Source organism: Megascapheus bottae, chromosome 10 (genome assembly GCF_031878675.1).
Source record: "Megascapheus bottae isolate mThoBot1 chromosome 10, mThoBot2.hap1, whole genome shotgun sequence".
Classification (NCBI taxonomy): domain Eukaryota; kingdom Metazoa; phylum Chordata; class Mammalia; order Rodentia; family Geomyidae; genus Megascapheus; species Megascapheus bottae.
Window position 1 is genome coordinate 65,929,333 of NC_143518.1, and position 19,876 is coordinate 65,949,208.

Below are 19,876 nucleotides of genomic sequence, written 5' to 3' on the forward strand. Positions count from 1 at the left end.
ACTTAGGGCCTGAGTGCTGTCCTTGGCCTTTCTCAAGGCTAGAGCCCCACCACTTGAGCCATAGCACCATTTCCACCTTTTTTTATATGTATGTGATATCAAGGAATCAAACCCCCAGGTTTTCATGCATGCTAGATAAGCATTCTACCACTAGGCCAAACTCCTGGCCCCTGTTAGGGTCTTTTAATAGTTCTCTTGACATAACATTACTTTTTTTATGTTGGTTCTGAGGCTTGAACTCAAGACTTAGTTACAATCCCTAAGGTTTTTGTGCTCAAGACTAGCATTCTACCACTTGAGCTGCAGCTCCATTTACAGATTTTTTTTGGTGGTTAATTAGGCAAACTGTACCACTAGGCAAAACTCCTGGCTCCTGGCCCAACCTTTTTTTTTTTTTTTTCTCCAGTTGGTCGTTGGGCTTGAACTCTGGGCCTGGACACGGTCCCTGAGCTCTTCAGCTTAACACTATAGTGCTCTACCACTTGAGCCACAGTGCCACATCCAGTTTTCTGGTGGTTAATTAGAGTAGGGGTCTCATGGACTTTCATGCCCAGGGCTGGCTTTGAACCACATCTTCAGATCTCAGCCTCCTTAATAGCTACACACACACACACACACACACACACACACACACACACACGTACATATATTTATAGAGAGCTGGGGATATGACACTGAATTCAAATCCTAGTACCTCCAAAAACAAATAAGGGTTCTATAATTAAGAAAATTTTAAAGCTGGGTAAGGTGGCTCACACCTGTAATCCTAGCTACTCGGAAGGTGAAATCTGAGGATCAAGGTTCAAAGCCAGCCCAAGTAAAAAAAGACCCAAGACTTTTATCTCCAATTAGCCTCTTTTTTTTTTTTTTTTTTTTTTTTTTTGCCAATCCTGGGCTTGAGCTCAGGGCCTGAGCACTGTCCTTGGATTTTCTCAAGGCTAGAGAGCTCTACCACTTCAGCCTCAGCACCACTTCCGGCTTTTTTCTATGTATGTGGTACCGAGGAATCGAACCCGGGTCTTCATGCATGCTAGTAGGCAAGCACTTTAACCACTAGGCCAAACTCCCGGCCCTCCAATTAACCTCTTATGTCCTATTAAGGGAAGTAGGGCTTGGCTTAAGGGTAGGGCTTGAGCTGAAGAGCTCAGGGATAGCACCCAGGTCCAGTTCAAGCCGCATGACTCACAAACAGAAAAAGAAAAAAAAAGTTAATAGAGGTTTCCCCATTTTGTGTGCCAGTCCAGGGTCTTGAACTCAGGGCCTGAGAACTGTCCATGAGCTTCTTTTGCTCAAGGCTGGGACTCTACCATATGTCACAGCATCAATTTCAGCTTTTTCTGTGTATGTGGTACTGAGGAATTAAACTCAGTGTTTCATGCATGCTAGGCAAGCACTCTACCACTAAGGCACATTTTCTTTTTCTTTTTTTGGCTCTCATGGGACTTGAACTCTGGGCCCATGTGTTGCCCTGAGCTCTTCAACTCAAGGGTACTACACTACCCCTTGAGCCACTTCCAATTTTCTGGTGGTTAATTGGAGATAAGAGTCTCACAGACTTTTGTGACTCTGGTTTTGAACCTTTGTTCCCAGGTGGGCTACGAACTGTTGATCCTCAGACCTCAGCCTCCTGAGTAGCTAGGGTTACAGACGTGAGCCACAGCGCCTGGCTGATTATCTCATTTTTAAATATAGTACTCAAAGAGTGAGAAGGAAGAGTTTAGTGATGGAGTGCTTGCCTAGCCTGCCCGAAGCTCTGGGTTCTGTTCTTTAGTACCACATATACAGAAAAGGCCAGATACGGCACTGTGGCTCAAGTGGCATAGCACTAGCCTTGAGAGAAAAAAAAAAAAGTGTCCAAGGACAGTGCCCAGGCCTTGAAGTTCAAGCTCTAGGATTGGCAAAAAGGAAAAAAAGAGAGAGAGAGGGAGGGAGGAAGGGTACAGAGTAGGAATAAAGGAGCAGTGAGCTGTTACTATCTAGGGGAGTGATCAGTTTATGTGATTTTTATGGTTCTAGATGTTCTTCTGCATTTTTTGAAGAAGAGAGATCAGCATTAAAACAGAAGCGGCAAAAAATAAGGCTCTTACAACAAAGGAAAGTTGCAGATGTTTCACAATTCAAAGACCTCCCAGATGAAATTCCTTTGCCTCTGGTTATTGGAACCAAAGTTACAGGTAAATGAGGACAACTTGTAATTGGGGGGGGTGGAGAGTGGTTCTGAGTGGTCACTCAGAACCGGTATGCTGTCCTTGAACATTTTTGCTCAAGAATAGTGCTCTACGACTTTAAGCTGCAGCTCCACTTCTGGTTCTTAGATGGTTAATTGGTAATAAGGACTTCTTGTCCAGGCTGGCTTTGAACCACAATCCTCAGATCTCAGCCTCCTCTGAGTAGCTAGGATTGCAAGCATGAGCCACCAATGCCAAGCATGACTTATAATTTTCTTTGTTTGTTTTCCACTCCTGGTGCTTGAACTCAGGGCCTGGGCACTATACTTGGACACTTTTTGCTCAAGGCTAACACTCTGCCTCCTGGGCCACAGCACCATGTCCGGCCTTTTCTATGTATGTGGTATCCGGGAACCCATACATGCTAGGCAAGCACTATACTACTAGGCCACGTTCCCAGACTCATGACTTGTAAATTTTTATTTATTTATTTAATTTTAATTTTTTTGCCAGTCCTGGGCTTCAGCTGAGGGCCTGAGCACTGTCCTTGGGCTTTCTCAAGGCTAGAGCTCTACCACTTGAGCCTCAGCATCACTTCTGGCTTTTTTCTATGTATGTGGTACTGAGGAATCAAACCAGGGTCTTAGTGCATGCTAGGCAAGCACTCTACCACTAGGTCAAACTTCTGGCCATGACTTGTAATTTTTATCTAAAATAAAGTTGAGTAGAGCATTAGAAAGCTTAACTACATTTATTTATTGTAGACATTCCTTTATTCCTAGATAAATGTATTTCTTACAAAATTATACTGATTCAAAGTATCATATATATATATATATATATATGTTACTAATATAAACTAAAGAAAGGATACTGCTGTGCATATAAAATTTAACTCCACCTGAATAACCATAGCTATGTATGGTTTAAATGAGAACATTTTTAATCTGTCTTTCATTGTCATATTATTTGTTCTGTTTCTCTCACTAGCCTCCTCTAACTAGTTCAACACTACTGTTCTTATTGCCTTTTGTTTTAAAATTGTACCAGTGCAGGGACTTGAACTCAACACCTTGTGCTCTTTTTTTGGGGGGGGGGGGAGGTTAGTTATGGGGCTTGAATTCTGGGCCTTGGCACTGTCCCTGAGCTCTTCAGCCCAAGGCTAGTGCTCTGCCACTTTTTGAGCCGTAGCAGCACTTCCAGTTTTCACGAGGGTAACTGGAGATCAGAATCTCTTAGACTTTTGTGCCCCAGCAGCAGGCTTTGAGCCTCAGTCCTCAGCTCTCAGCTTCCTGAGTAGCTAGGGTTGATTATAGCAGTGAGCAAGCAGCACCAGGCACACCTTGCACTCGTGCTGAATGTTTTCTCTTTTTTTTTTGCATTTTTTTTGCATTTTTTTATTGTAATTAGTAAAAAGGTTACATGATATTTGCCAGATAGAAGGTGCATTAATTCGCGTACATTGATACCCTTTCACATGTCTTGGTACCCATTTCCCTCCCCGTGCTGAATGTTTTCTTTTCAAGGCTGATGTTGTACTATTTAAGCCACACCTCCACTCTGGGCTAGTTGCTGGATAGAGAAAAGAGTCTTTTGGATTTGCCAGCTTAGGCTCTCTTTAAGCTGTGATGTGATCCTCACTCAGATCTCAGCCTCCAGAGTAGCCACTGGCACCCACCCTAGTATTAGTGTATTTATAGCTATATTGTTTTATGCTTTTGTTAAACAAATGAAGAGAATGGGAAAATGTATACTAATATATATATTTGCGGCCGGGGGGGGGGGGGGGGTCAGTCATCAGGTTTGAACTTTCATGCCCAGGCTGGCTTTGAGCTGTGATCCTCAGATCTCAGGCTCCTGAGTAGCTGGGATGACAGGTGTGAGCCACCATGCCTGGCCCAAGTCCTTGACCTCGATCTCCCAAATGACTGGATAACAGGCATGTGCAACCATGCCAGTCTGTGGTTATTTTACCTTACACAACCCAAACTGCTCTTTTCTCTACCTTCTGAGTATCAAGGATTGCAGGTGTGTATTACTGCGAAGGCTCACAAAGGATTTTTTTAGATAATATTTCTTCCCAAGAGGTACAAATTCTCTGTTTGTACTTATTTGGGAATGTTTTTATTTTCCTTGGTTTTTAGGGGAGTAGGATTTAGAGACAGGGTCTTTTCCAAGTAGCTCCAGCTGTCTTCCAGTTCCAGTTCCAGATCTTTCTCAGCTTCTGAGGCAGGGATCTAGAGGCACACACACACACTTGCATTTTTAGAAGGGTAGTTTCACAGGGTACAGAATTCTTAAAGCTTGTTCAAGGGTTTCTTGTTTTTTGGTTTGTTTGTTTGTTGTGGTTGTTGTTTGCCAGTCCTTGGCTTTGGCTCTGGGCCTGAGCACTATCTTTGGGTTTCTCAAATTAGAGCTCTACCACTTGTGCCATTACTTTGGGCTTTTTTCTATGTATGGGGTAATGAGGAATCGAACTCCAATTTCCATGCATGCTAGGCAAGCACTCTACCACTTGGCCAAACTCCTGGCCCCTCAAGTAGTAGAGGTCTAATCTAAGCAAAAGAAGCTCAGGGGAAGTACCCCAGCCCTGAGTTCAAGCCCCAGGACTGGCCAAACAACAACAACAACCAAAAACCCATAAATGAAGGTGAAAGCCAATGCAGTGGCTCACACCCATAATCCTAGCTACTCAGGAGGCTGAGATCTGAGGATTGTGGTTCAAATCCAGTTAGCTCCGGCACTAAAGAACCTGAGACTCTTTATCTCCAATTAATCACTAGAAAAGGGGAAGTGGGGCTGTGTCTCAAGAGGTAGGGTGGTAGCCTTGAGCTGAATAGCTCAGGGACAGTGCCCAGGGCCAGATTTGAAGTCCCCCAAAAATAAAAATGAAGGTGAAATTGTAGAGTTGTAGAGCTCCAGCCACAAGCCACAAAGCAGAGTGAGAGCATAGGGCCACTGGCCCCCAGCCCTCCTAGTTTTTCCTCCATTTTCCCCCTGAGGTGCTGAACTTGGCCTTGTGCTTGCTGGGTAGGTGCTCTAAGACTTTAGTCTGCCTCCCTTAGGCCTTTCCATTTTTCTTCAGTCTATTTTTTTCTCTCTGCTTTTTGGATTGGGTAATTTCTACTTATCAGTTTTTAATGTATCAGTATATCAATCTTCCCCCAAAAAAGCAAAAGTAGGTAAGTAGAATTATAGCAAACTACACAATGGACTGAACAGGCAGATGCAACAATTTGTAGAATGGGAAAAAGGTTTTTAAATATAGCTGATAAACTGTTACTATTCACAAATATAAGGAGGGGCCGAGAGTTTAGCCTAGTGGTAGAGTGCTTGCCTAGCATTCACAAAGACCCAGGTTTGACTCCTCGGTACCACATACATAGAAAAAAAGCCAGAAGTGGTGCTGAGGCTCAAGTGGGAGAGCTCTAGCCTTGAGAAAGTCCAAGGACAGTGCTGAGGTCCTGAGCTCAAGCCCAAAGACTGCCAAAAAATACACACACACACACACACACACACACACACATACACACAGATCCTGAAGCAGATCATAGCAGGGAAACAACTGGAGTGAAAAAAAATCATGTTTTCAAAAGAAAACATGTACCTGACCAACAAGTACATGAAAAAAAAAAAATGCTCAATGTGAAGAGGCACCTGGGTACTGCACATGAATACCACACTGAGGTACCACTTCACAACCCTGGGAGTGACTGGTATCAAAAAGGGGCAAGGTTATAAAGAAAAGGAAACCCTTTCACATTGTTGGCCCAAATGCAAGTTAACCATTGTAAAAAAAAAAAAAAAAGTATAAGCTGAGTGCTGGTGACTCACACTTGTAATCTTTCTATTCAGGAGGCTGAGGAGTAATACAATTTTTGCCTCTGCCTAACTCCTATAATCCTAGCTCATCAGGAGGCTGAGATCATCTATTCAAAGCCAGCTCAGGCAGAAAATTCCACAAAAACAATCAGCAGAGAAGAATAGGGTTAGAGGTGTAACGCAGCTGGCATCGGGTTAGCCAAGGAAACTCAATTCCCAGAGTTGAGACCCTAGTACTGGTAGACAAAAAAGTGATCCAGCAGTCCCATTATGGGGCACATATCTAAATGGTGTAAAATCTGTGTCACTGATGCCTGCTCTCCCCCCTTTTCCCCATAGCCAAGCTATGGAGTTACTTTAAACATCCATGAATAAGAAAATGAGGTCCACATCCACAGTCGAGTGTGCTTCAGCTTTTTTTTCCGGTCATGGAGCTTGAACTCTGGGCTTCAGTGAGTAGCATTGCTCTGCTGCTTCAGCTTTTTCTGAGTAGTTTATTGGAGACAAGAGCCTCACAGACTTTCCTGCCCAGTCTGGCTTCAAACTATGATCCTCCAAGTCTTAGCCTCCTGAGTACAAGTGTGAACCACCAGCTCCCAGCTAGAAGGAAATCTTATCGTTTGCACTAGTATAAATGAACATGTAGGGAGTTACGTCAAGTAAAGTAAGCCAATATGCTATTATAAAATACATATTGGGTCTTTGTCCTTATCTTTGCATATGACTCTCCAAAATCCTTGGAATTTTTTCCTTTTTGTTTTTGTCAGCCTGGGGCTTGAACTCTGGGCCTGGACACTGTCCCTGAGCTCTTCAGCTCAAGGCTAGCACTCTACCACCTGAGCCACTGTGCCACTGTGTTTTCTGGTGGTTAATTGGAGATAAGAGTCTCGGACTTTCCTGCCTAGGCTGGCTTTTGAACTGCACTCCTCAGATCTCAGCCTCCTGAGTAGCTAGCATCATCAGCGTGAGCCATTGGTGCCTGACTAATCCTTGAAAATTTTTTTCCCTTTGGTCTTGGGACTTGAACTCTGGTCCTGGGCATTGTCCCTGAGCTCTTCAGCTCAAGGCTGCCGCCCTGCCCCTTGAATCACAGCCCTGCCCCTTGAATCACAGTGCCACTTCCAAGCCACTTCCTATCCTTGGACGGTTTTGAAATATGTTAATTTATGGCTGATGGCTAAGTATATCAAGCCTGGGGGCTGATCACCTGAAAGATAAGGACAGGATTAGAGGGTGAACTTTGAGCCCACCTTCACCTCAATCCTGTGAGCAGGAGAAAGAGACAAGAAGTTATATTGATCACTGTCGGGGAATGAGGTAATCAGCTCTGCACTGTAACAGTCTTAGAAACCCAAGAAAGACCGCCCTCTAGATAAATCAGGATGTGGAAGTTCCTGAAAGGTAGAAGGTCTGGAGCAGGCCTGCAAACTGCACCTTCCTTCTGCACCTCATCTGATGCAGCTCTTCACCTGTGTCCTTCATAATACTCGACAATAAACCTGGAAACACAACAAATGTTTCTCTGAGTTCTAGTACTAGAACCCAAGGTGGGTGAACCCCAAATTATAGCTGTTGGAATTCTAGTCTTGTTTTATTTTGCCAGTCCTGGGGCTTAAACTCCTCAGGACCTGGACACTGTTCTTGAGCTTCTTTTGCTCAAGGCTAATAGCACTGTATCACTTGAGCCACAGCACCACTTCCAGCTTTTTCTATATATGTGGTACTGAGGAATCGAACCCAGGGCTTCATGCATGCCTGGTAAGCGCTCTACCACTAAGCCACATTCCCAGCCAGCCCCAGAGTTCTAATTTTGTGGTCCAAGTCCACACTGTCTCCAGGTAGATAATTAAAGTTGATAACTGCTTATTTGGTATGTGAGAAAACTACATACATATGCTTATGTGAGGGTAGTCATGATGGAACACACCTGTAACTTCAGCTCTCGGGAAGCTGAAACAGGACAATCAAAAGTTCAGCAACAACCTAGGTTACATAATCTCCTAGATTATAACAGTCTCCTATCTCAAAACAAAAAGGGTTTGAATTCAGTCCTTAGCTCTGGAAAAAGAGGAAGAAATGATATTCCCTTGGGAGGCTGGGGTTAGGAGAACTGCATTTTAAAGCAGTACAAGCAAAAAAGTTCATAAACTTCATCTCAACCACTAAAAAACTGGGCATGTGCCTGGTGCCTCAAACCAGACAATACTAGCTACTCAGGAGGTTAGGATCTGAGGATTGAGGTTCAAATCCAGTCTGGGCAGGAAAGTCCATGAGACTCTTACTTCAAGTAAACTAACAAAAGAATCCAGAAGTGGAGCTGTAGCTCAAGTGGTACATTGCCAGCCTTGAACAAAAATGCTAGACAGTGCTGAGGCCCTGAGTTCAAGCCCAGGACCAGCACAAGAAAAAACTGGCCATATTATCAAACACTTGTCATCATAGCTACTCAGGAAACAAATAGGATTATCATAGTCTAGGTCAGCCTGTGCAGAAAAAAAACAACTTGACCTGGGCGTGGTAGCTCACCTGTAATCCTAACTACTCATGAGGCTGAGATCTGAGAATCAAGGTTCAAAGCCAGCCTGGGTGGGCACTAAAGACTCTGAGACTCTGATCTCCAATTAACCTCTAGAAAAATGGGAAGTGGGGCTGTGGCTCAAGGGGTAGGGCAATACCCTTGAGCTGAAGAGCCCAGGAACAGTGCCCAGGTCCAGAGTTCAAGCCCCATGACCAACAAACAACAACAAAAACTTACTTGAGAAATAAATGATAAAAAATGTCTGGGTGAGTAGCTCAAGTGATAAAATGGCTGCCTAGCCAGCACAAGGCTTTGAGTTCAATCCTAGTACACCTCCTCTCAATTACAAAGAGCATAGGTCATTTGCAAGTATGCGTGGAGACAATATGAGTAGTTTGATTTTCAGATGAAGGCAAGGATGATGTGAAAAGAGTTAACTGCTGGTGGGAGTGTCAACTCGTTCAACCACTATGGACAGCAGTATGGCGGTTCCTTAAAAAGACTACACATAGAGCTCCCCTACCACCCAGCAATTCCACTACTTGGCATTTACCGAATAGTCCAGAAACAAGGACATAACTAAACCACTAGCACAGCGATGTTCATTGCAGCACTATTTACCATAGCAAAGATATGGAACCAACCCAGATGCCCCACAGTGGATGATTGGATCAACAAGGTGTGGTATTTATACACAATGGAATTCTATGCTGCTGTCAGAAAGAACATCGCCCCATTTGTAAGGAAATGGAAAAACTTGGAAAAATTATATTAAGTAAGCTAGACTCAAAGGAATATAGGCTCAATGGTTTCTCTCATTTGTCATAATTAATATAAACCTTAGACTCTCCTAGCAGAGGTTTACAGTAGAGCAAAATCTCAATACATAAGGCCATATAGGATGAGGCTAAAAGAAAGGACCTCTAAGATAGAGAAACAAGAGCCATATAAGGTGTACTGTTATTTCTCATCTCTTTTGTTGTCCCTTGGTTATCTCATATTGTTAAAGTATCTTACCTTGTTATCTGATACATTGTATATATGTTTGTTTATTTGAAGTAGGATAGGGAAGGGAGAAAAGCGAGGTGAGGGGTGGAGGAGAGAAATGGGGACAAAAACATGAGAAGGGGTAGCAATGATTGTTAAGTAATACACCTTCTATCTAGCAAATATAATGTAACCCTTCTATTAATTACAACTTAAAAAAAGGTAAGTCAGATACTGCAATTCTGAGAACCTCAAGGTTTGCCCATGGCTGATTCTAGGGACTTGAATTTGGAAATGTCCCACTGTTTCCTAATCAATAAAAGCAGTTTCCTAAGTCTACACTGTACACTAACATTCTTCTCGAGGGTCTGAAATCTCAGGGTGTGCTAGGCAGAAAGTGCTTATACGACCAATCCACTGTAAAAACTCATATCACCTGAGTCTCCAATGAGCTTCCCAGCTCAGTACTTCATTAGTGTCATGACAACACATTTACAGAGGAAATAAATAAGTCCTTGGTGACTCAATTAGACTAGGACACCAGATTTCCCCTGGACTTTGCCCCATGCTCCTTTTATCTTGGCTGGTTTTGATCTGTTGTGTTAAGTGCTAAGTACTCTGCCTCCATCTACTGAATCTCTACACCAGGGGTGGTTGCAGGTGTCTCTTCAACTGCTGACAGACTTTTATGTTATTATTTAACTTCAGTTTGAATATTATCAGCAAAATCCAAACATATCTAGTGTGAGTAGAAATTTTAAGAACATAGTATGTAACTCTTCAGGCTGAATGAAGTTTCAAGTCTATATTGATTAAAATATAACCCCCGGGGTCCAAGAGCATAGCCTAGTGGTAGAATGCTTGCCTAGCATGCATGACACCCTGGGTTCAATTCCTCAGTACCACATACATAGAAAAAGCCAGAAGTGAGGCTATGGCTCAAGTGGTAGAGCTCTCGCCTTGAGAAAGTCCAAGAACAGTGTTCAGTCCCTGAATTCAAGCCCCAGGACTGGCAAAAAAAAAAAAAAAAAATGGAAGTGGCGCTGTGGCTCAAAGGGGTATGGTAGCTTTGAGCTGAAGAGCTCAGACCCAGGACTGGCACCAAAAAAAAAAAAAAATGGGCAAGTTCAGGGACAGCTCCCAGATCCTGAGTTCAAGTCTAGTACAAAACAAGAAACATTGGAAGTGGGGTCAGGAGTTTGGCCTGGTGGTAGAGTGCTTTGTCTAGCATGCATGAAGACCCAGATTCAATTACTCAGTACCACATACATAGAAGAACTGGAAGTACTTCTATAGCTTAAGGGACAGAGTGCTAGCTTTGAGGAAAAAGCCCAAGGACAGGGCTCGGTCCCTGAGTTCAAGCCCCAGGACTGGCAAAAAAAAAAAAAAAATTGGAAGTGGCGCTGTGGCTCAAAGGGGTATGGTAGCTTTGAGCTGAAGAGCTCAGGGACAGCGCCCAGGCCCAGAATTCAAGCCCCATGACAGAAAGATAGGGAGGGAGGGAGAAAAGAAAGAAGAAATTACATGCTATTGAGAGTTCTCTCAAATGTGATCAAGTCTTTCTTTCCTCAGCCCGGCTGCGAGGCGTTCATGACGGCCTCTTCACTGGACAGATAGATGCTGTAGATACGCTTAATGCTACTTACAGAGTGACTTTTGACAGGACAGGCCTGGGTACTCACACCATCCCTGACTACGAGGTTCTTGTAAGTGGTACTTTATAATACACGTCTGTTTTGTGCATATTAAATATGTTGTATAGACATTTCTTAGAAATTGTATTTTATAGCTGAGTGTGGAAGCTCATGTCTGTAATCCTAGCTTCTCAGGAGGCTGAGATCTGAGGATTGCAGTTCAAAGCCAGCAAGGCACTAAAGAACCTAAAGAACTAAGATTCTTATCTCCAAGTAGTTGGCTCACACCTATAATCCTAGCTAAACAGAAGGCTGAGATCTGAGGATCACAGTTCAAAGCCAGCCTGGGCACCTGAGACTTTTATCTCTGGAGTGGCTCTGTGGCTCCTGGAGTAGGGTGATACCCTTGAGCTGAAGAGCTTTAGGCCAAGCACCTTGGGCTAAAGAGCTCGGACAGAGCCCAAGCCCAGAGTTCAAGCCCCATGACCCAAGAAATATTTTTTGAGTCAGGATTTCATTTTGAAAATGGAAGAGATCCTTAGGAATTCCTAACCCTGTCTACTAGACCCCTGTATCAGAACTTAAGTTTTTCATTCTTGTTTTGCTTTGTTTTTTAACTAGGACTCCTATTGTATTTTGCCCACACAGTGTAATAGAACTAATCACTGCTTACTTAGTATTCTTGGGAAGAAGCTACTCTACATTTTCAGCCCAGCTTTTAAGCTAAGGAATAGCCTCTTACAAAATGCCTTTAAAACTATGAAGTAACAAAAACATGGGAAGAGGTATCAATGTGTGAGAAGTAATGCATCGGTTATCTGGTGAATATAACTGTAACCCCTCTATATATTACAATATAAAGATTTTTTAAAAAGGATGAAGTAAGGGGCCGGGAGTTTGGCCTAGTGGTAGAGTGCTTGCCTAGCATGCACGAAGACCTGGGTTTGATTCCTCGGTACCACATGCATAGAAAAAAACCGGAAGTGGTGCTGTGGCTCAAGTGGTAGAGCCCTAGCCTTGAGAAAATCCAGGGACAGTGGTCAGGCCTTGAGCCCAAGCCCAGGACTGGCAAAAAAAAAAAAAAAAAAGGATGAAGTAGCATCTTTCAATGTAAATATTGTTGTATCCTCACAGTTATACATGGTGGGTATTAATATCTTCAGTTCTGATGGTATGAAGTTATATACATTCCTTAATTGAAAGTTGGAGAGCTAGCTGGGTGCTAGTGGCTCACACCTATAATTCTAGCTATTTAGGAGGCTGAGATCAAATGAGATTCAAAGCCAGCTTGGTGCAATTCTTATCTCCAATTATCCACCAAAAAATCTGGAAGTAGAGCTCTTGCTCAGTGGTAAAGCACTAGTCTTGAGCCCAGGGAAAGCACACAAACCCTGAGTTCAAACCCCAGAACGAGCATGCACATGTACGTGCACATGCATGCACAAATATTATACATACTGCTTAAGGTGACGGCTCCTTATAGTTGTTCCTCTTTCTTTTTTTTGTTCATTCGTTCGTTCCCCATCCTTTTAAGAATCTATACCTTCTTAAGGTGGTTTTTTTTGTTTTGTTTTTTATTTTTTGCCAGTCCTAAGGCTTGCACTCGGGGCCTGAGCACTGTCCTTGGGCTTTCTCAAGGCCAAAGCTCTACCACTTGAGCCACAACACCACTTCCAGCCTTTTCTTTTTCTTTTTTCACAGAGGGTCTTGGAATGTGGCCTAGTGGTAGACTGCTTGCCTAGGATGCATGTCAGATGATAGGCTAGCCTTAAGCAAAAAACAGCTCAGGGACAGTGCCTAGGTCAAGCCCCAGGACTAGCAAAAAGAAAAAGAAAAAAGAAAGTCTTGTAGGCTTTCATGCCAAAATGGCTTTGAACTACAGTCGTCAGATCGCAGCTTCTTGAGTAGCTAGGACTATAGTTGTGAGCCATTGTTGCCCAGCCCGTAGGACAGTGGGATTTTATTTCTTTAAATTGTGGTGGCCCTTTGATAGTTCTTCTTTTAATTCCTTTTTGAGGATAACCTTTTAACAACACAGTAGTATTGACATTTTCTGACCTGCATTTGAGCCTTTGATATCTATAGATTAATATATCCTAGGATAAATCAGAATATACTTTATGTACCATCATAAATCATAGCCTATGAGTATGTAGCTCATGTTGAAAGGTAATATTTACAAAGCTTAAATGACTGGTAAACTTTTTCTCCTCTGTTGTGAGGTTTGAACTCAGGGTCTAGGTACTGTCCCTGAGCCTTTTAGAGTGCTGAAGGCTAGTACTCTACCACTTGAGCCACAGTGCCACTTGTGGTGTTTGAATGGTTGACTGGAGATAAGATTCTTACAGGGCTTTTCTGCCCAGGCTGCCTTCCTGAGATCCACAGATCTCAGCCTCCTGAGTAACTAAGGTTACAGGTGTGAGCCACTGGTACCAGCTTCTGATAAACTTTTCTAAGTTGTGGACTATTCTCTTTTGTTAAAGAGTAACGAGCCTCATGAGACGATGCCAATTGCTGCCTTTGGACAAAAACAGCGGCCTTCTCGGTTCTTTATGACCCCACCCCGACTTCATTATGCTCCTTCTCTCCAGTCTCCAATTACAGTAAGGAGTAGTATGTAAATACTACCAATAATTTGACTGTTTCATTATGAATTGTGTTCTTACACATCTAGAATAACTACTTTAGGAGCTACCTATCTTATTTTGAGTTACCAAAAATTAGAATAGGTAAGTAGTCACTTTAAATCCAGAACTATTTTCCTTCCTGTTAGGTTTTTTTTTTTCCTGAAAGAAATTTTTTTTTAATTGTGATTAATAGAAGGGTTACATTATATTCACCAGATAAAAGGTGCATAACTTCACAAATATTGATACCCTTTCTTATGACATGGTCCCCATTTCCCTCCCATCCTATTAAGTTTTAATACACATAAACGATTATACAGTCACTCATTAGATGTTTGCCTTCTATTCCTATAGGATAATGACCCTTTATTAGGGCAGTCACCTTGGAGAAGTAAAATTTCTGGCTCTGACACTGAAACACTAGGAGGTTTTCCAGTAGAATTCCTTATTCAAGTGGTAAGAACTTCTCTGAATATTTTGCTATTTATATAAAAACTCAATGTCTTCAGCCGGGTGTTTAACCTAGTGGTAGAATGCTTACCTAGCATGCACGAAGACCCGGGTTTGATTCCTCGGTACCACATACATAGAAAAAAAGCCAAAAATGGTGCTGTGGCTCAAGTGGTAGAACTCTATCCTTGAGAAATCCCAAGGACAGTACTCAGGCCCTGAGTTCAAGGCCCAGGACTGGCAAAAAAAAAAAATCTTAATGTCTTTTGTGTTATTAAAGTTGAAAAAATATTGAGGCCAAAAAATATTAAGAGGTCTTCTTTGTTTCTGTAGTTCTGGGGTTTCAACTTGGGGCCTTTAGCCATTCTTCCACTGTCTTTTTAATTGATTTTTTTTTTTTTTTTCTGGTCATGGGGCTTGAACTCTAGGCCTGGGTGCTGTCCCTGAGCTCTTCAGCTCAAGGCTACCACTCTACCCCTTGAGACAAAGCCCCACTTCCCATTTCCTAGTGATTAATTGGAGATAAGAGTCTCAAATTCTTTAGTGCCTGGCATGACTTTGAACTGCAATCCTCAGATCTCAGCCTCCTGAGGAGCTAGGGGGCTGGTAGGCACTGCAGAGCCTGAGGATTGTGGTTAAAAACGAGCCTGAGGGGCCGGGAGTTTGGCCTAGTGGTAGAATGCCTGGCATGCACAAAGACCTGGGTTCGATTCCTCGGTACCACATATATAAGGAAAAAAAATGCCGGAAGCGGTGCTGAGGCTCAAGTGGTAGAGCTCTAGCCTTGAGAAAGTCCAAGGACAGTGCTCAGGCCCTGAGCTCAAGCCCGGGACTGGCCAAAAAAAAAAAAAAAAAAAAAAAAACGAGCCTGAGGATTGTCATTAAAAACAAACCAGTCAAGGTACTAAAGAACCAAAACGTGAGACTCTTATTAACCAAAACATGAGACCCAATTAATCACTAGAAAACTGGAAGTAGGGCTGTGGCTCAAGGGTAGGGCATTAGCCTTGAGTTGAAGAGCTCTGGGACAGCACCCAGGCCGAGTTCAAGCCCCATGAACCACCCAAAAAAAAAAAAAAAGCCCAAGGGCGATATTCAGACCCTGAGTTCAGACCCCAGGACCGGCAATTAGTAAAGTTTAATTTCAGATAAGAGTCTCATGAACTTTCCTGTCTTAGCTAGCTTAGAACTGTGATCCACCTATCTTAGCCTCCCGAGTAGCTAGGATTATAGGAATGAGCCACTAGTGCCTACCCTTTAGGGTTTTTTTGGTTGTTTGTCAGTTGGTCTTGGATCTTAAACTCCGGGCCAGGGCACTGTCCCTGAGCTGTAGCCTTGAGAAAGCCCAAGGACAGTGTTTAGGCACTGAGTTCAAGGCTAGTACTCTACCACTTGAGCCACAGCACCATTTCTGGCTTGTTCTATGTATGTAATACCAAGAAATCAAACCTGGATCTTCATTCAAGGAAGCACTGCACTAGGGAAGCACCATTACCACCAGGCCACATTCCCGGCCCCCATATGTGACATTTTAATATTTCTTCTTTATCTATAGACTAGACTATCAAAAATTCTCATGATTAAGAAGGAACATATCAAGAAATTAAGGGAAATGAACACAGAAGCTGAAAAACTGGTAAGGATTTATCTTTTTCTCTTTGATTGCTTATCTTGTTTTAAGATGCTGAGGCCTTAAAAAAAAAAAGCAAAAATGAAGAAAAGAGATGAAAGAGATGGTAAGGCCTACTGAATGCTGGTGATTCACACTTCTTATCCTAGCTGCTTAGAAGGCTGAACTCTGAGGATCAAGGTTCAAAGCCAGTCCAGGCAATACAAAGCTGAGTGACTCTTATCTCTAATTAATCACTAGAAAATGAGAAGTGAAGCTGTGGCTCAAGGTCAGATGGTAGCCTTGAGCTGAAGAACTCAGGGACAGTGCCCAGCCCAGAGTTCAAGCCCCATGACCTCTACCCCAATTTTTTTTTTTTTTTTAAAGAAGAAGGCTGAGATCTAAGAGTTCTGCTTTGAAGCCAGCCTCAATAGGAAATCCATAAGATTTTTTTTTTCTGTTTGCTTATCCTGGGGTTTGAACTCAGGACATGAGCACTGTACAGGACTTTCTCAAGGCTAGAGCTCTACCCCTTCAGCAACATCACCACTTCCTGCTTTTTCTTCATGTGTGGTAAAAAGGAATTGAACCCAGGTCTTTGTGCATGCAAGGCCAAACTCCCGGCCATGAGATTCTTTTTCTTTTTCTTTTTTTTTAATTTTAGATTATTTATTTATTTATTTATTTATTTATTTATTTATTTATTTATTTATTGCCAGTCCTGGGCTTGGGCTCAGGGCCTGAGCACTGTCCTTGGACTTTCTCAAGGCTAGAGCTCTACCACTTGAGCCTCAGCACCACTTCTGGCGAAATTCTTTTTCTTTTTTGTGTGTGGGGGTTATAGGGCTTGAATTCTGGGCCTGGGCGCTGTCCCTGAGCTCTGCAGCTCAAGGCTACCATCCTACCATTGAGCCAAGCCCCACTTCTGATTTTCTAGAGATGAAGTGGAGATAAGAGTCTCAGGTCCGGGCCAGGAGTTTGGCCTAGTGGTTAAAGTGCTTGCCTAGCATGCACAAAGACCCGGTTCGATTCCTTGGAACCACGTATATACAAAAAAGCCAGAAGTGGTGCTGAGGCTCAAGTGGTAGAGCTCTAGAACAGCGCTCAGGCCCTGAGCTCAAGCCCAGGACTGGCAAAAAAAAAAAAAGAGTCTCAGGTCCTTTTGTGCCCGGACTGGCTTTGAACCTTGTTCCTCAGATCTCAGCCTCCTGAGCAGCTAGGATGACAGGTGTGAGCCACCCGCCCAGCTTCCGTGAGATTCTTATCTCCAAAAAGCCAGAAGTAGAACTGTGGCTCAAATGATAGCATAATTTTTTTCTTTTTACCCCCAGAATTGGGGCTTGAACTCGCGCCTGGGCACTGTCCCTGAGCTTCTTTTGCTCAAGGCTAGCACTCTACCACTTGAACCACAGCGCCACTTCCAACTTTCTCTGTTTATGTGGTTCTGAGGAATCAAACCCAGGGTGTATGCAAGGCAAGCTCTCTACCACTAAGCCACATTCCCATCTCCATAAAGTGCTCTTCAGAATTATCAAAAAAATTTTCTAAACACGGTGTGAAATTTGGAAGTTCATCACTCAGAAAACAGTAACAAAAAGTGTAAATGACATAATTGAGAGAAAAACATAAATGAGTCTTGAATTTTTAACTGACAAAAACAAAACCTTGAACAAATCATGGCAGTGGTGAGACCTTCTATAAGGAGCAAGAGTCCCCAGCCCCTCCCTTTAGAGCAGGAGCACGCAGGGAAACTTCACTGTTGGCAGTGCCATAGAAGCCCCTGCAATGCCACGGTAAGGGGCGCAAGTGTGCACAGGTGTGCACAGTGTACTTGAAATAAAGACAAACAGGAGCGCGCTGTGAACACTTGGTATAGAACCACCCTCGAACAGAGATACCTGTCTATGGATAAGATGGAACCAGGGAGGAAAAATCTGTACCTTATTCCTGGACATGGAGTCTAGAGAAAGTTGCCAGAGAAACCCAGTAAACTACTGCTAAAAAAGAAGAGGGAGTGACAAGGGGAATGCTTTAAGGGGAATTCAGTTCTCTTTCTTTCCTTTTCCTTTTCTTTTTTTGGCAATTCTGGGTCTTGAAGTCTGGGCCTGGGATGCAGTCCCTAACCTCCTGTTGCTCAAAGCTAGCACACTACCACTTGAGCTTTAGCACCACTGTGACTCTTTCTGTGGTTAATTGGAAATAAGAATCTTGCAGATTTCCTTGCCTGGGCTGGCTTCAAACCACAGTCTTCAGATCTCAGCCTCCTAAATAATTAGGATTACAAGCCTGAGCTACCAGTGCCCAGCTGAGAATTAAGTCTTGATTTCTTATTCTGTGCTGCTCCTGGTTGGGGTTGAACTCAGGCTGTGGGTGCTGTCCTTTAGCCTTTTTGCTTAACTAGCACTCTACCACTTGAGCCATAGTTCCACTTCCAGCTTTTTTTTTTTTTTTGTAGTTTTTGTAATTTAATCAGAGATAAGAATCTTAGCAGAATGAAGTGCCAGTGGCTCCTGCAATCCTGACTGTTCAGGAGGCTAAATCTGAGGATTGAGGTTCAGAGCCAAGCCCTGGCAGGAAAGTATGAGATGTTCAATTCCAGTAAAAGCCAGAAGTGGGGCCAGGAGTCTGGCCTAGTGGTAGGGTGCTTGCCTAGCATGCACAATGACCTGGGTTCGATTCCTTGGTACCACATACATAGAAAAAAGCCGAAAGTGGTGCTGTGGCTCAAGTGGTAGAGCTCTAGCCTTGAGAAAGTCCAAGGACAGTGCTCGGGTCCTGAGCTCAAGCCCAGGACTGGCAAAAATAAATAAATAAATAAATAAATAAAGGCATAAGTCAGTATCATAGTTTTCTCTTTTTGACTTGTCTTTTAGAAAGAATATAGTGTTAAAGTCTCGCACTATCTTGGGGATTTTTTTGGCCAGTCCTGGGCTTGAGCTCAGGACCTGAGCACTGTCCTTGGACTTTCTCAAGGCTAGAGCTCTACCACTTGAGCCTCAGCACCACTTCTGGCTTTTTTCTATATATATGGTACTGAGGAATTGAACCTGGGTCTTCGTGCATGCTAGGCAAGCACTCTACCACTAGGCCAAACACACAGCCCTTTCCCACTATCTTGTTGGTGTCTATAAGCTCTTATAAGTCTAAGTATTCATTTAATGTATTTGGTTGCACCAATATTAGGTACATATAAACTGACGAGTAGAATTTTTTTTTTTTTTTTTTTTTGCCAGTCCCAAGGCTTGAGCTCCGGGCCTGGGCAGTCTCTGGACTTTCTCAAGGCTAGTGCTCTACTACTTGAGTCACAACACCACTTCTGGCTTTTTCTGTACATGTGGTACCGAGGAATTGAGCCCAGGGCTGCATGCATGTTAGGCGAGCACCCTACCACCAAGCCATACTCCTGGCCCCTAAAATGTATTTTCTCAGGTATCAGTGTGGTTACTTCTTCCTTTCCCCATCCCTTCAACTCAGAATTTGTGTTTCTCTTTGACAATGAAATGTGTTTCTTGGAGATAGCAGATGGTCTGCTCGTGTTTTTGTTTTGTGGGGTTTTTTTCTTTTTTATTTAATGCTCATTTTTTGTATATTGTTTGATCGAGCCTGCTGCTCTGTCTTTTGATAGATTTGAGCTATTAATTTTTTTTTGAGAGGGGGGGTTACTGGGAATTGAATCCAGGACATTGCACTTGCTAGGCAAGCACTTTGCCACTAAGCTACATCCCAGCCCAAGACCATTGACATTTGATGTTTACTATTGAGGTACTTGCTGCATTTCTTTCCGTTTTGTTGTGTTCGTGGTGCTAGCTTCTCTTTCTTGCTGCTTTACTAATCTATTTTTACTTTTTTGGTGGTGCTGAGGTTTCAACTTGGGCCCTAAAAAAATAAATAGTAATGGCCGGGAGTTTGGCTTAGTGGTAGAGTGCTTGCCTAGCATGCATGAAGACCCGGGTTCGATTCCTCGGTACCACATACATAGAAAAAAGCCGGAAGTGGTGCTGAGGCTCAAGTGGTAGAGCTCTAGCCTTGAGAAAGTCCAAGGACAGTGAGCCTTGAACCCT

General features: G+C 43.1%; 1 protein-coding gene across 6 annotated transcripts in view; it reads left to right on the forward strand.

Moving 5' to 3' along the window:
- Window positions 1–19,876, forward strand: part of Lin9 (lin-9 DREAM MuvB core complex component) — a 50,428-nt gene that overhangs the window by 22,350 nt on the left and 8,202 nt on the right. For all 6 annotated transcript variants that reach the window (XM_090341563.1, XM_090341564.1, XM_090341565.1 and 3 more), the window contains 5 exons: window positions 2,017–2,174; window positions 11,068–11,201; window positions 13,613–13,732; window positions 14,111–14,212; window positions 15,762–15,842. In XM_090341563.1, coding sequence (XP_090197689.1) covers window positions 2,017–2,174; window positions 11,068–11,201; window positions 13,613–13,732; window positions 14,111–14,212; window positions 15,762–15,842 — 595 coding nt within the window. The remainder of the gene's footprint in view (window positions 1–2,016; window positions 2,175–11,067; window positions 11,202–13,612; window positions 13,733–14,110; window positions 14,213–15,761; window positions 15,843–19,876) is intronic.